Source organism: Haliotis rubra, unplaced genomic scaffold (genome assembly GCF_003918875.1).
Source record: "Haliotis rubra isolate DU_JTF1 unplaced genomic scaffold, ASM391887v1 Scf194, whole genome shotgun sequence".
NCBI classification, from domain to species: domain Eukaryota; kingdom Metazoa; phylum Mollusca; class Gastropoda; order Lepetellida; family Haliotidae; genus Haliotis; species Haliotis rubra.
In genome coordinates this window covers 785486-801407 of record NW_025765936.1, presented here as the reverse complement: position 1 = coordinate 801407, position 15922 = coordinate 785486, and the positions used below count along the sequence as shown (strand labels likewise).

Genomic DNA, 15922 nt, shown 5'->3' with positions numbered 1-15922 from the left:
CTCATACTGTGTTGTGTCCCTGGGCAAGGCACTTCGTCCACATTGCACTCAGTCCACCCAGCTGTTCAAATGGGTACCTGAGAAGTGGATGTACGGACCTATACGGTCACGCAAAGCGCTTAGTGCAATTCAGTCAGGGTATTAATGTAACGCCCGAGAGCAGCACCGTGCTGGATTCTAGGCGCAAAAATTAGCATTAATTAATTAATTAATTAAATTATATCGAGATATCCGAAATATCGCGACATCCTTATCAAGTTAAACGAGCTTGAATAATGATAAATTATGAAGGATTTTGCCGGGACCAAGATGTTATATCGTGACAACCAAGACTTCGAGTTATCAGAGTTTGAAACAAAGGTGCTCCACTGTATGTGCATTCAGATATTATAAGAGTAATCCTATCATTAAAAAACAGAAGGCCAAGTTGATTATGGAGGTCTGCCAAAACTGATGACCCTGACCTTGGACCTGACCTTGACCTACCAGGGATATTAAAGTTCTCATTGATGCCGGCTGGGAAATCCGTGTTTTCGGGCACAGTTGTGGCGTAGTCGTCAAGCTTCGGGATGGTCTCTGGGATCTCAGTGTGTCGCGGCACCAGTACAGGGGGCAGCACTGCAATGGCATAAGTCAAATATTAGTTCACATTGCCCCAAATTTCTTCTAGAAAAGTTCCATAGCAATATATGTTACAAAGGGAAATCATCAAATGCAAGCTCCCTCATACTTTAACCATAACAGACATAAGTGTAAATTATTACACTATACATGGGGGTAGCGCAAACAGTATTTCATAAGTAGCATGCACCTAGTTTGCAACGTGAGAACACCCAAATCGTAATCGATTTGAAATTGCATACAAGTCGAGACATAGGATTTGTCCTAATTCCTACTACAAAACGCATGCTCTTGTCCAATCAAATCGCTTAGATCTGTGTCCACCTCAGAGTGATGTCCCTTTTGTTTCTGTTTTGTTTACGGAGACACGACTGAACAAATATCAACCTTACACGAGAAGAATGTGAGCGATTTAAAGGTTTTTACTTGTCACAGGAATGTTCCCCCTAAGAATTCAGTTGCAGACCCACTATGAATCTTCTTTTTCTGCAATATGCAGACTGACATTAACGTTGGTGTTTTTTCTTCACTAGACGAATTTATGTTGCTGAGTTATACGTGAGAAAATCATGAGATACGAGTTGTATGCAACTTCAAACGTACACAGATAACAAAGTCGTAATGATCTCAAGTTGCACCGTGAGTGAGTTTGATTTTACGCCACTTTTAGCAATATTCCAGCAATATCACAGCGGGGGACACCAGAAATAGTTGCACCGTGGTGACACCAGAAATAGTTGCACCGCAGAGGGTGATGATACCACAATGTATATCCAATTAGGGGATGAACATCATGTGTTTGCCAATTGTTATTGAGAGTTGAAGACGGGAATTCATTTGTAACCGACGGCATAAGCTGTAGGTTTCAAATGAATTATTCCCGTGCTTCAAATACTCAATAACTACTGGAATTGGCAAACACATGATGTTTATCGACATTGTAAACACAAAAGTAAACCAAAAGGTCCACACATGTTTTTGTGTCTGCACTCATTGACATCGAGTATGGGTACAGCAGTGAAATGTCATCAGCCGGCCGTTTCGGCTGTCTCCCATGGTAGCATCTGGAACTGCTCACTTGTGACGTCATTCAGACTTTACGTCACAATATGATTTCAATGACGTCATCACAGCTGACGACGTAACAATACAATGGTGTGGGCGATGTTTGTACGTATTAATATGCAGCGATTTTCCGGGAATCGAATACCGATCATGTTTTTCAACCAATCAGCTTAAAGAACACAGTGACTTTTAGGTTTACAATGTTTTTCTCATCGCCAAACAAAGCCAGCAACAGAGTGGGTTGTGTTATAAACAGACAAAAGAAAAGAGGACAAAATGTTTTTCACAGTGTGACTGTTTTATTCCATATTTAAATAAATCACTTGGTAACAGTCTTTCAATTAATGGATGACATAGATCTAGTGTCTTTGCTTCAGAAACAATTTATTAACCAATTGCGATAAAGAAAGTAAGAAAGATCATGCTGACCTTGCGATATTTTTGTTTTAGGGTAAGAGAATTATTTTTTATGACATAAGGCCGTAAACTAAAACAGCAACAGAAAAATTAAGATGAGAAACCTTTTTATGACTTCCATGTCAGAATGAAAATTCAGGGCACGAGGGAGAAGGGAAACAGAAAAACATAAGGACCACTTAATTAAATGTCAGCATGAGTTTTCTGAGGGCAAAAATCTGTACAACAAGAAATAAAATTAGTCAGGCCTAACATTTGTATAGCGCCAATATACAGCTCAGCTGCTCAAAGGTGCTTTGATGTTCCCTCAATCATTGGATGTCAAACTCAAACCTCAAACGGCACATCGTATTATCAATCTCAACTCCCTGGGGAGCATAGAACACTTGCAGCCACTAGGCACAGCTGGAAGGACAGGGACACATAGTCACAGTACTTTGTCCAGCTTGTAACGCATGTTGCTGTACCCGCAACTAGGTGTTTGGACATATTCATCTGGCCACCATCTGGTCATTTACCAACGGATCTGTTGGTTCTTTTAAGTGCACAGTACTTGAAAGTGTACTGTACACTAGGGTGAGTGAGTTAACATTTTAAGTCACATCGGCAATATTTCAGCCATATCGTGACTAAAGCAAGTTATAAATATATCATCAATTTATGTTAAATTAAAAAATTCTGCCAACGAAGGACAGTAAGACAACTAGAGTATCAAAGATATAGATATAAAACTAGTAACTAAATCTAAAACATTTGAACTATACAAGACGATACAATATAAAAAAAGGCTATTGATCGCCAACAACTGAAGGTAGATCACCATACTAGGGTCCATTGGGACTTACATTACTTTTGCTACCTGCATGGACCCTAGCTGGATTTACAACATCCCCCTCAGCCGCTGGCGATGTAGGAACATTAAGCCGAAAGTTAAAATAACAGAAATGATACGATTAAAAGTATGGTTGTGCGATATGGACTTTGAAAGTGTATGGGACTTACTTACCCTCTCAGGAGGACAATAATTTTACGATACTTTAACCCCCTTTGAGGATACAGCCGCTGTACACTAGGGGTTGTGACAACACTGAAAGAGTCTGCACACAAAGTTGACTCCAAGGTTTTTACATCCGATCACAGGTGACTTGATCCTGGCACCTCAAGCTCGCTGGATCACTAGCCTGGCACCTAAGACAGCTCGCCCACCACACCCCTCCTGATAATGCATGCTCCACTAAATCAGCGGACGCATCGCCATGATCCTTTACAGTCTCACTTCCGGTGATTAATTGTACATCGAGGTGGTCAATCCAACTCTTTCAAACATCTTCTCGACATCGTCTTTCCGATTTGGACAAACAATGATTCCAGAGAACATGTGCTTTGAAAATAGAGATGTCTCCTTGACACAAATGTACATTGTCCAAAAGAACATTAATTCCATCTTCAACGGCCTTCTTAATGGAGTAAATCAGCAAGTAGATTCCTGGTACTCGGATTAAATGAGGAATCATGTATTTGAGACCACAGCCAAGACTAGAATGGACATTGTGTTTTTCAACATCCAGAGGTGCAGAGACCATGGTCTCCCTGCTTATAATGCCTGGAGACAATTCCTACAATCTGCCTAATGTTACTTTTCCAACCAACGTTTTTGATGGTTGAGCTGCTAAGGATCAAATCATTGATTCAACAGAAAACTATGATGTGGGGTCAAATTTGGTTTAAATATCTAAGCTTATTGTAAGCATGGATCCCAGATTTCAGTATGTCACTGCATCTTGTGGATCCCATACCTGCTATTGACAGGTGTTGTGTACTTGTCAATGACCCATGCCATGATTTGCAAAATGGTTGATTGGTGCCATGAAAACAATTTTTATTGACACTCATGTATCCAGTGCATAAGGTTAGAATAAAGTGGCTGTTTGCCTAAAGAGGTGTTACCATATTATTATTTATCCAGTTCTAAATGGATACAATTTCAAATTATAAATTTATGTTTAAGTAAAGTTGGGAATTTTTGTGATCCATAGCAAAGTGTGAGTAGTATAGAAAGGACATGGTGAGGTGAGGTGAAATTGGGTTTTACGTCGTGCTTGAGAATATTTCGCTCATATGACGTGCATGCGTGTGCATGTGTATGTGCGGCTGCTTGTACTAGCCCAGACTGAAGCTGTTTTGTTGAGTGCTAGCCCATTGAGATACCATGCCGCAGTGAAGCATGAATACCCCACTCAGACACATTATACTGACTTCGAGCCGACCAGTCCTTGTTGTACCCATTAATGCTGGAACCAACAAGTACCATATTTTAACGTCTTTTGGTATGACGCGGTCGGTGATCGAACCCGCGACCTTCCGCTCTCCCGGGCGGATGCTCTAACCTAGAAAGGACATGTGCTTCTCAAGATGACATTTACCTGTACACTGGATGTGTCTCCAAAGCTCCAGTTAAAGGTTCCGCTGTAGGGAGTTTGTATGTCTGCTTGCTAGGAGAACAGTGTGCTGATCTGAAATGTGGCAACAGTTCCTGGAACGAGACCCAAGATCCAGTCAAGGGCTTCACTACAGAACAAATTGCCACCTTTGAGGAGGTATCTCTATCCTGCATCATGTGTGACAACATCGACATCACCAGCATCCAGACATGCCCTTTCCTTTTGCCTGGAGTCAATAACAACCATGTTGTTGACAACAGTTCAACGGCTATCCCACCCTTAGACCTGTCCCTGTGGGGTCCTGAAGAACAGGAAGGAGACAACCCCGAAGGAACAACGCCATGTCCACGGCCTGTGCAACCTCTACAGCCTACGCAAACACCAGATGGACAACGTCCAACGCGGCCTCTACGACCAGATGGACGACCAATGCGGCCTCCACGACAAGATGGACGACCAATGCGGCCTCCACGACCAGATGGACAACGACCAACGCGGCATCCAAGACCAACGCAGCCTCCATGGCCTGTGCAACCTCCATGGCCTACGCAACCACCACGACCAGATGGACAATGACCAACACGGCCTCCACGACCAACGCAGCCTCCATGGCCTGTGCAACCTCCACGGCCTACGCAAGCACCACGACCAGATGGACAATGATCAACGCGGCCTCCACGATCAACGCAGCCTCCATGCCCTATGCAACCACCACGACCAGATGGACAACGACCAATGCGGTCTTCAAAACCAACACAGCCTCCATGGCCTGTGCAACCTCCATGGCCTTCGCAACCACCACGACCAGATGGACAACGACCAACGCGGCCTCCACGACCAACACAGCCTCCATGGCCTGTGCAACCTCCAAAAATGTTTTTAGATTGTTTTTGCCCCATATACACTTCATAAATTGCCCAAATTAAAATACTTTGAGTATTTGAAAGGAATATTACTTTGACTGGTGATTTTTTATTTTTATTTTTTTTCCCTCCTGCCTTTAGGTTTTCTGAGGAAAAAAATCTGTAAAAGAAGAAATAAAATTGGTCTGTCCTTAAGTCGAAATAAAATAAAGAAATACTACAGGGCAAAGGGAAACAGGAAAAATATGAAGATACTAATTTTGTGTATCAATAATAAATAAACATTTTTCTAATCACAAAAAATTAAAAAAATAAAAAAATCCACTTCCATTAGTAGCACATTTCTACCCATCCAGCAACAAGCACTGATCGACAAGCAACAAGCACTGATCGACAAGCAACAAGCACTGATGGACCAGCAACAAGCACTGATGGCCAGCTGGGAGGTTCCAGAATGGAATCCTGTTAGATACATTTGTGTTTTATTTTCTTAAAAAATCAAGATAAAGACTTGAAATTTCAAGATACAGAGTTCAAATTCCATGGTACTATATTGAACCATCAACACATTGTGTCGAAATTTCAACTTACATACCTTGAATTTTTAACTTATTACCCATACTATCTTGAAATTTAACTTACACACCTTGAAAATTCAACATAGTATCTGGCAATTTCAAGAAAAGTAAAATTCCAATGTTTTCTGTAATACAGTCACTGGGTAAGGACAGGAGCCATTTAGAGGAAGCTGCTGATCCCCTCCCCGACCAGCCGTGGGCTGGGGACTGAAAGACAACACTGCCTGGAATAAGCGGACTCGCTGGCCCAATCAAACGAGTATTGATCACTTTCAGACCTCTTAGGAAATCTATACCCGACTGCCTAGCACACCTGTGAACTGAAAACAGTAATTTTGGGGTTCTTTTTGTTCTCGTACTATTTAAACAGACTTATAATGGAACAACATTTTTTTTAAATGGCCTCATTTTATGCATTTGTAAAACCAAATACAGCCCACTCCCAAAACTGTGTAGTTTCATAAAGCCTTTTGGATTTGTTTGTTTGTTGTTTAATCCCGCACTCAGCAATAATCCAGCTATATAGTGGCGGTCTGTACGTAATCGATCCTGGACCAGACAATCCAGTGATCAATATCGGAATTCTATTACAAAACAATATTTTTTATCAAAACAATTATATTTATTTTACATTTGAAAAATACCTTTTTGGAGGGGACATGTGAATTCAAACATATATTATCATTGAATGAACATGAATATTTTAAGTATTTTTACAGTCTGAAGTAATCCTAATAATTTAAGATGCAGAGTGCAACAGTTTCCGATGCTCCTTGTTCGCTTACCAGGAATTAAGTAGGGTCCAGCTCAAAAACAAAGTCAACAGTTTTGAGTGAGTGAAGAAGTAAGGGCCATTAAAAAAAATAAATTTCACAGTTTTGGAATGAGTGAGTGAGTGACCTGCTTTTTTTTTTACGTTTTAGTTTTATGTCACTTTGAATAGAAATGGGCTTCATACCATGTGCTGAATCAAAGCCAGGTCTTTGGTATGATGAGTGAGTGACTGAGTATGGTTTTAGATCACTTTTAGCAATATTCCAGCAACATCACTGCGGGGGACACATTGTACCAATGTGGGGAATCGAATGCGTGACGAGCGAACACTTTCACCACTAGACTACCCCACTGCTCCTTTGATAAAGGATCTATGACTGTCATCTCAATCTGTGAAATTTTTAATTTTATGACGTATAATTTCTGTCTATGGTTGGACACTAACAATTTAGTGGGGACCAAATATCAAGACATTAACAGAAGAGTCAAACTTATATATCTTTCCATATCAAATCAATTTTTTTCAAACAACAAAGTGTGAAAAATTCAACACACAACACACACACACACACACACACACACACACACAGAGTGTTTTTGAGTGCATGCTCAAGGCGCTGGTATTTTTTTCCCTTGATCATTGGATGTCAAATTTCAACGGCACATCTTATTATCAATCTCAGCTCCCTGGGGATCATACAGCACTTGCAGCTACCAGGCGTGAGTTATTGTGGCTTTTCCATCCTTACAAGGTAACCATTCATAGCTGGGTGGACTGGGACACATATTGCACAGGGTTGTGTACTGTACACTAGGATTATACCTTATCAAAACCAATGATCCAATGATAAGGTTTTAAAACAGTGAATCACGGCCTAGATTTTCGAAGCTCTCTTAGCGCTAAGTTTATCGTAAGTTAATGTTAATGAATGGCACTTACGACTATCTTAGTGCTAAGAGAGCTTCGAAAATCTAGACCCAGCACTGTAGTTCATCTGGGTGAGTGGATGGGTGACGAGATGAGGTGAGGTGAGGTGAAATGGGGTTTAACGTCGTACTTGAGAATATTTCGCTCATATGACGACGTGCATGCGTGTGTATGTGTATGTGTATATGCGGCTGCTTGTAATAGCCCAGACTGAAGCTGGTTTTATAGTGCTAGCCCACTGAGATACCATGCCGCAGTGAAGCATGAATACCCCACTCAGACACATTATACTGACTCCGAGCCGACCAGTCCTTGTACCATTAATGCCGAGAGCCAGGCAGGGACCAACAAGTACCATATTTTAACGTCTTTTGGTATTACGCGGCCGGGGATTGAACCCGCGACCTTCCGCTATCCAGGCGGACGCTCTAACTACCACACCATGGAGGCGGTCGGGATGGGTGACGAAACATACCAATGATAAGGATTGAAAACAGTGAATCAGCACTGTACTTAATCTGGGTGGGTGGGGTAGTGGTGGGGTAGGCTCAGGTAACATAAACATCAAACCATGTCCCGCTCGTGACTAGTTTTGGGAATCAGAAACCAAATCCACTATCGGTTATCGGGGACTTGTTGTGAACGATTATCGATTATAATCGAAATATATACATTTTTAATGCAATCACCAATGTTAAGGGATTCCCCCAGTTTGTTTTTTTTTCTAATTAATGTTAATGTAATTATTCTGTTTATTTATACAACAAATATTTATCAGTATACCTCATTACATTCACAATAGATGCAAAAAAAATTCATAGACAGGTTACAGTAATATTTACTGTAGTGATGAATACGTAACTATGAATACAATGCGCAGAGCTTTACCCCGTTTAGCCCATGTTTGTTTGTGAATATTCATCAAATTTAAAGGTTAGTTTACTTCATTCAAGTGGGTTATACTAAAACAACAAAATTCCGATTAAAAGGAAATATGTTTTTTTACAATTGATAATTATTTTGAATCCTTCTTTCGATCAATTTTCTATTAGTTTCGATCATCGGAACACCACAACAAGTGACCAGTAAACAACTTGTAATGAAATTATCACTACATTTTGGGTAGGATGAAAAAAAGATTCTTGAACAGGTCTCTTGCACATTGTGGTGGCGCGTGGTCCTGTGCTCAAAGCTCAGGTCACAAATCGGTGAAGTTAAGCAGCGTTGAGCTCAGAGAGTCCTTGGATGGGTGACCGTGTTTGGAAGCTTGACTCCTGAGAGTTTCTAGGACTTCAGTCCTGCCCCACAATGAAGCACATGTGACACATGTGGTCTCACCTTAGGCAAGTGAGTTTGTTCAAAATTGTCTCTGTTCACCCAGCAGGAAAATGGGTACCCGGTGGAAAAAGTCATATGACTATAACCTTCTAGCGCCTAACAGGCAGCTTGGGTTATCTGGGGAAATAATGTGCTGTGCCTTGATTGTTAGCGCTATGAGCATACCTAGTGTGGAGTTTGGAGCTATATAAATGGACACATTATTATTATATTATTGTTACAAATGGAGAGCAAGGAATGAGCACGCTCCAAACTGCAGCATGGGAGGTAACTCACCTGGTGGTTCAACCCTTGTGTAGTGGTAGGGGTTGACACATACTTCGTCCTTCTTCAGCAAGAATGCGTACTCGCATTTGTCGATGGCTCGCAGCTCTTGGTGGGAGTTGAGGTCTGACCACCGCCACAGGCGGCAGTAGATGACGTGCGGCAGACCCTTGCGGTGAGAGACTTGGAGGCGGCCATCGAGAGACCTGTAACAGGGGAGGTCACTCTGGTTACCAAGGCAGATAACTAAGTAAATACCTCAAAATGGAAAATATGACTGCCCTTATTTTGAACTGATCATCCCATCAACAAATGATTATAATTAGTCTATACTCTGCTGAAACAGGGGAGGTCACTCCAGTTACCAAGGTAGATAACTAAGTAGACACCTCAAAATGGAGGAAATGTTTTCCCTTATCCCACACTGATCATCCTATCAAGAAAAAATGTTGTGGTTCCGATTACCCAACGGACCAATTCTGGTGCCGACCCTATTATTATAATCAGTTTCAGTTTTCTGCTGAAACAGATTTAGTTGAGTGCTACAGGTGAGTGAGTGAGTGAGTGAGTGAGTGAGTGAGTGAGGAGTGGAGTGAGTTGGGTTTTATGAGGAGTCACTCTTAGCAAAACTGCTGCTGAGTGACCTTAGAGCAGGAGTTGAGTGAATATGGGAATCATCTTGAGCAAAACTGCCTACCCACAAGGTAGTCTTGTCATCTTTATTTAAACATTATTAGGACACCAGAAATGGGCACATTGTACCCCTATGGGGAGTAGACACGGGTCTACTTTATACACTGTTAGCAGACATCATTTGATAAATCTGTAGTTGAAAAGGTATTCTTAAATGTTTATATTTATCTATCACATCAATGAGACCACGTCAAGCTCATAGGTGAGGTGAAATTGGGTTTAACGTCGTGCTTGAGAATATTTCGCTCATATGACGACGTCCATGCATGTGTATGTGTATGTGCGGCTGCTTGTACTAGCCCAGACTGAAGCTGGTTTTATAGTGCTAGCTCACGGAGATACCATGCCGCAGTGAAGCATGAATACCCCACTCAGACACATTATACTGACTCCGAGCCGACCAGTCCTTGCTGTATCCATTAATGCCGAGAGCCAGGCAGGGACCAACAAGTACCATATTTTAACGTCTTTTGGTATGATGCGGTCGGGGATCGAACCCGCGACCTTCCGCTCTCCAGGCGGACGCTCTAACCACTACACCACGGAGGCGGCCGTCAAGCTCATAACAATCTTGTAAACAATATATATTTATACTATGAGACAAGAATTTGGAATTTTAGGGAAAAGTTAAATATTTTATGGCTTATAAGAAGCACAACACAGAATATGCTCTACAGGGGTGGAAATAACCCATTGCCCGAGTCCAGTGTTTTTTTCTGTTGGGCAAGCAAATTTGTATATCACACTGTACCGGTGTCCAGTTGACTTTCCAATGTTAATTATGTTGTTTATCTTAAAAAATCAACAAGAAAATCGGCCAGTATAGTGGAAAAATTATCAGGGCAAGTGATTTTACTTGTGCCACTGTACCGGAGTACACTAGCAATTTTAAAGTTACTTCCAGCCCTGCTCTATGAAAATTATAATAAATTATACATACATACTATATATATATTACCTATATTTATACAAATAAACCTTATCACTTGCAATTTGAGGATATTGTTTCATATATTTAAATATTGAAGACAAAACACATGGCTGAATATGCTGTCAAAAATACCAAAAGTATGTATGTATGTATGTATGTATGTATGTATGTATGTATGTATGTATGTATGTATGTATGTATGTATGTATGTATGTATGTATGTATGTATGTATGTATGTATGTATGTATGTATGTATGCATGTATGCAAACACAAAAGAACTTGAAATTTGAGTGTACCTTTCAGAATATCAAAATTAAGACAAAACATCACACTGAATAAAACAAAAACTACATCTATCCTATATAAAAAAGTAAAAAGTACTTGCAATATGAGTGTACTCTCCAATACACATAAAGTTTATATCAAAACACTATGTTTAACATGCAGAACAAAAATAAATTCACAAAACTATATTTCCTGTAAACAAAACTACTTTTGTCTGCACACAAGACACTGGACAGGTTTGTTACCTGCTAATATCAGAGAGTGAGAGCGTTTAATTTTACGCCGCTTTTTAGGAATATTCCAGCAATATCATGGCAGGGTCACCAGAAAGGAGCTTCACACATTGTACCCATGTGGGGAATCGAACCCGTGTCTCCGGCGTGACGAGCGGACGCTTTAACCACTAGACTACCCCACCGCACCTAATATCAGAGATTTAAGATTTGATCATATGGCCTGACCAATTTTATTTCTTGTTTTACGGATCCGCCGATTGTTTTTTTTTCAAGATAAATAATAATAATAATAAAAAATAATTTCCCCTGCTCAAAAAATAAAATTTTAATATTTTTATTGGCAAAAATGTAAATGTTCAAGAAAATGTTTTTAGATTGTTTTTTGCCCCATATACACTTCATAAACTGACAAAAGTAAAATACTTTTAGTATATACAAGGAATATTACTTTGACTAGTGATTTTTATTTTTATTTTTTTACCCTCCTGCCTTTAGGTTTTCTGAGGACAAAAATCCGTAAAACAAGAAATAAAATTGGTCTGGCCTATTAATTAAATAAAATTAAGACCATATTCAGCATTGTGTTTAAATATATCATTTTCAGAGAAATCTCAAGCTCTGGCCAGTCGATCAGTAGACTAAAGACTGCCGCCAGACCAACACGATCATCTGTAACCATGACAACCATCTGCATTATTGGTCATCTCACTTACTTGGAAGATGGCCATTCATTGCACGAACACGGTCAATTTGACTAAAGATAACACGTAACAGTCTCCAGCTAACTTATCATTAAAACAAAGATGGACATTAATCTCATAATGAATTCAGATCTCATATATTTTTCAGTGAAGCATTTCAAATATTTTAAGGAACCGACACAATAGGTTTTCCTGAATTAATAGACCATTTTTTTAATTATCAGAACAATTCCAATCACAGGTTAAATTGGAGGAACTGGAAACAGTCTGATTTAAATATCAATTTGACTCTAAGCTGAAATGACTTTTGTCTGAATCATGACTGAGGGATTTGAGTACTGCATTAAATTATATAAACATCAGACAGGGTGTTATCACGACTCACAAACATGGGAGTCCCAGGGACCTCCAGTTATTAGTTTTCTTCCTGTGAAGTAACAGTTTAGAGAACTGCATACAGAGCTACAGATAACTTTTTGGGTCATTGAGTTATGTACCCGCTTGTCTTCATCTCAATTGGGTATCCTAATTTTCCTTTGAGTAACCAAACAGATTGTACTCCCCTCACTCAAAATCAATTGGGTATTTTGCCTTTTTCCATTAATTGTTAAAATATAATAAAGTTTAAATGTTAGTGTTTGTTATTTATATTTGATCTGTAATATGAGAAACGATATGAAAAGCTGCTAGTTGAGTGTTCATGTGCCGAAATAGAACATCTAAATATACCTCAGTTGATTTATCTATCCACTGGTACGCAAGCTAAGATTTGACAGTTTTCTGTGTACGCATATACGATAAAATTTATTGAGTATTTACAAATATACAAGCGTACTTGTACGCAACTGACGTAATAGGAATTGAGTTTTCACATAAATATTTGCGTGATTTACGCAGATACGCAGCTTATCTGTACCTCTGGCATATTTTGATAACTTTTCAGAGCCTGGAATGAACATTAAACATGTGGACTGATGGATGAAAATGATGCATGTAACTTCTCTGAAAGAAACAACCAAACACTTAGCAAAGTCATAGATGTGTTGTGGGTACAGTGAATTATGTTGTGGGTACAGTGAATAATGTTGTGGGTACAGTGAATAATGTTGTGGGTCCTTTGAATGCAGTGACCTTTTTTCCCCGAGTCCATTCTATTAATGTGTGCATTGGACGCATCCGACAACTTTAATCAACGAAATAATTACAGACGTACAGATAAGCTGCGTATTTGCGTAAATTACGCAAATATTTATGTGAAAACTCAATTCCAATTAAGTCTGTTGCGTACAAGTACGCTTGATTTTTTTGTAAATACTCAATAAATGTGATCTCACATGCGTACACGCAAAAATGTCAAATCTTAGCTTGCGTACCGGTGCATAGATCTTTCTTATCGTTTCTCATATTACAGATCAAATATAAATAACAAACATCGTTAACTAACATTTAAACCTTATTATATTTTACAATTAATGGAAAATGGCAAAGTACCCAATTGAGTTTGAGTGAGGTGGGTACAATTTATTTGGTTACTCAAAGGAAAATTAGGATACCCAATTGAGATGAACACAAGCGAGAACATAACTCAATGACCCAAAAGTTATCTGTAGCTCTGTAATTAATATTCATATGGGAATAAAACTTAATTAGAAGGCATTTCATTAATCTGTGAAGATTCAGACCCAAAATTTACATATTTGACCAATATGCACATAACATCGAAAATATCAAACACATCACTGAAAAAAAGAAGCTCAATTTCCTCAAAATAGCCCCAAATCTTTAAGTATATTCTAAGAGAAATACCACATGTAAAATTAGATTCCGATCCAGACTACTAAGGTACATGGTACACAATGCCGAAAATATATTTCAGGAGCTTATCTCAGAGGTCTATGAACATGCAACTTCCTTGTTCTTTTTCTCAGTGCTAATATATTTCAAATTTGATTTTTTTTTCCACGAAGAGCAATAAGTGAAATCATTACCACTAGCCGATTCCGTGGAAGTTTACTGTTCTGTTTTTGTACTGACGAGAGAAGGCGCGCTGTACATGTCGTAATCATTAGGCTGAGAAATCAATATTCTGCCAGGCCAGACAGTCGTGTCAAAACTCCGACGTTGCAGTGTCTGGGAAACTCTTGGAGAATCTTGTCTCGGAATACAGACGTATGGTTTCATTTCTCCACACTATCGAACTCTTCCGGTAGTGAAATCAGGTTTAAGTGTCAACGAGATTGACGTGAATTATTTTGCAATATTGAGATGATTTTTTTTTTACGTTGAAAATTTGGGCAATTTCAAAACATAGATTTCTCATTACCTCCTAATACAATGATTGATGTGTCTAATTTCATCTTGAAATTATTTTATAAATGCGCCATTCTCTTCTTCCTCTTTACCCAATGGTGAGTTTGAGTAAACACCCATCAATGGACATCTATCAATATCTTAATATCAAACAAAACCAATTTTGCTTTCACGATTTATTAAACTGAATTCTTACCTTAAAATATGATGAATAACTTCGGGAGGAGCTAATATCGCCAAAACAACATTTCCATGGAGCTATTAATGTGGGGAGTCTGCTTGATAAAACTCTACGACTGATCAACTACAATTTATTACAAACTAAATACAGACTCTCATCATATTTACCCATGTCTCGTTCATCTCAGCATTATTTACCATTTTTCTATTTGATTAATAGACAATAGTTGGTGGAACTGAAATCTGAAGAGCCTATTTAACAACTAAAAACAACAGTTGGATTATAAAAATTGAAGCAAATTTAGAATTGCTTGACGGATGAATTGCTACTTGGGAAACTAAAATTAGAAAATTCTGCATGTATACATGGGAAAAAATAGCATAATATTAAAGAAAAATTTGATACACTATTTGAAATCAAAACAAACAAATATTTTCCTCCCTGTATTATTAAATGAAAATATACTGAGAGAAACAATTAAAGGATCACAGGAAAATTCAAGCGTTCCTTTAATATTTTCCAGTTTTCATCACCACAGCGCTATTCAAAGCTGGTGATGAAAACTGGAAAATATTAAAGGCACGCTTGAATTTTCCTGTGATCCTTTAATTGTTTCTCACAGTATATATAACCTTCCAAAAAGAAATTCAGTTTTATAGATGTTTATCTTTGACACTGATAGCTTGTGGGGGTGTTGAAGACCAATTCTAACCCAGATCCGCACAAGGAATATATAAGCAATTGTTATAATCATCACAAGTCCTATAATATAACGACAATTTGTACTTCCTTGCATGGATTGGACAAATCCCTTTAAAGTGGTATACATTTTGACAGTAACTATTATTGAAATTGTTCTAATTTTACGATTATAAATTTAACTCCTTGTGTTTTGATAATGGGCAGTGGGGTAGCCTAGTGGTTAAAGTGTTCACTCGGCATGCTGAAAACCTGGGTTTGATTCCCTACATGTGTACAGTGTGAGAAGCCATGATCCCTGGTGTCCCCTGCCATGATATTGCTGGAATATTGCTAAAAGCAGGATAAAACCATACTCACTCACTGTTTTTATTAACATCCCTCATTTATTTTTTGATAGCTGGGGCTCTTATTATGGTAGTAGTGGGTTGGGGTTGGAAAGCACTGGTAACCTGTACCAAATACAAAGTGAAAGAATACTCTTTATCCAAGTCAAGGTGGAGGTGGGTGGCGAAATATCAACACAAAATTTATTTGTGATCGTTAGTGACTTTCCTGGCAGCGATATCTGTATTGTATCTTTTGCGATATGACA

At 39.0% G+C, this 15922-nt stretch overlaps 1 protein-coding gene across 1 annotated transcript in view; it reads right to left on the bottom strand.

The window, feature by feature from the left end:
• Positions 1-15922, bottom strand: part of LOC124274766 (mothers against decapentaplegic homolog 3-like) — a 94234-nt gene that overhangs the window by 21755 nt on the left and 56557 nt on the right. The window contains exons 2-3 of the mRNA XM_046710136.1: positions 9302-9495; positions 487-618 (exon numbers count right to left, since the gene is read on the bottom strand). Coding sequence (XP_046566092.1) covers positions 487-618; positions 9302-9495 — 326 coding nt within the window. The remainder of the gene's footprint in view (positions 1-486; positions 619-9301; positions 9496-15922) is intronic.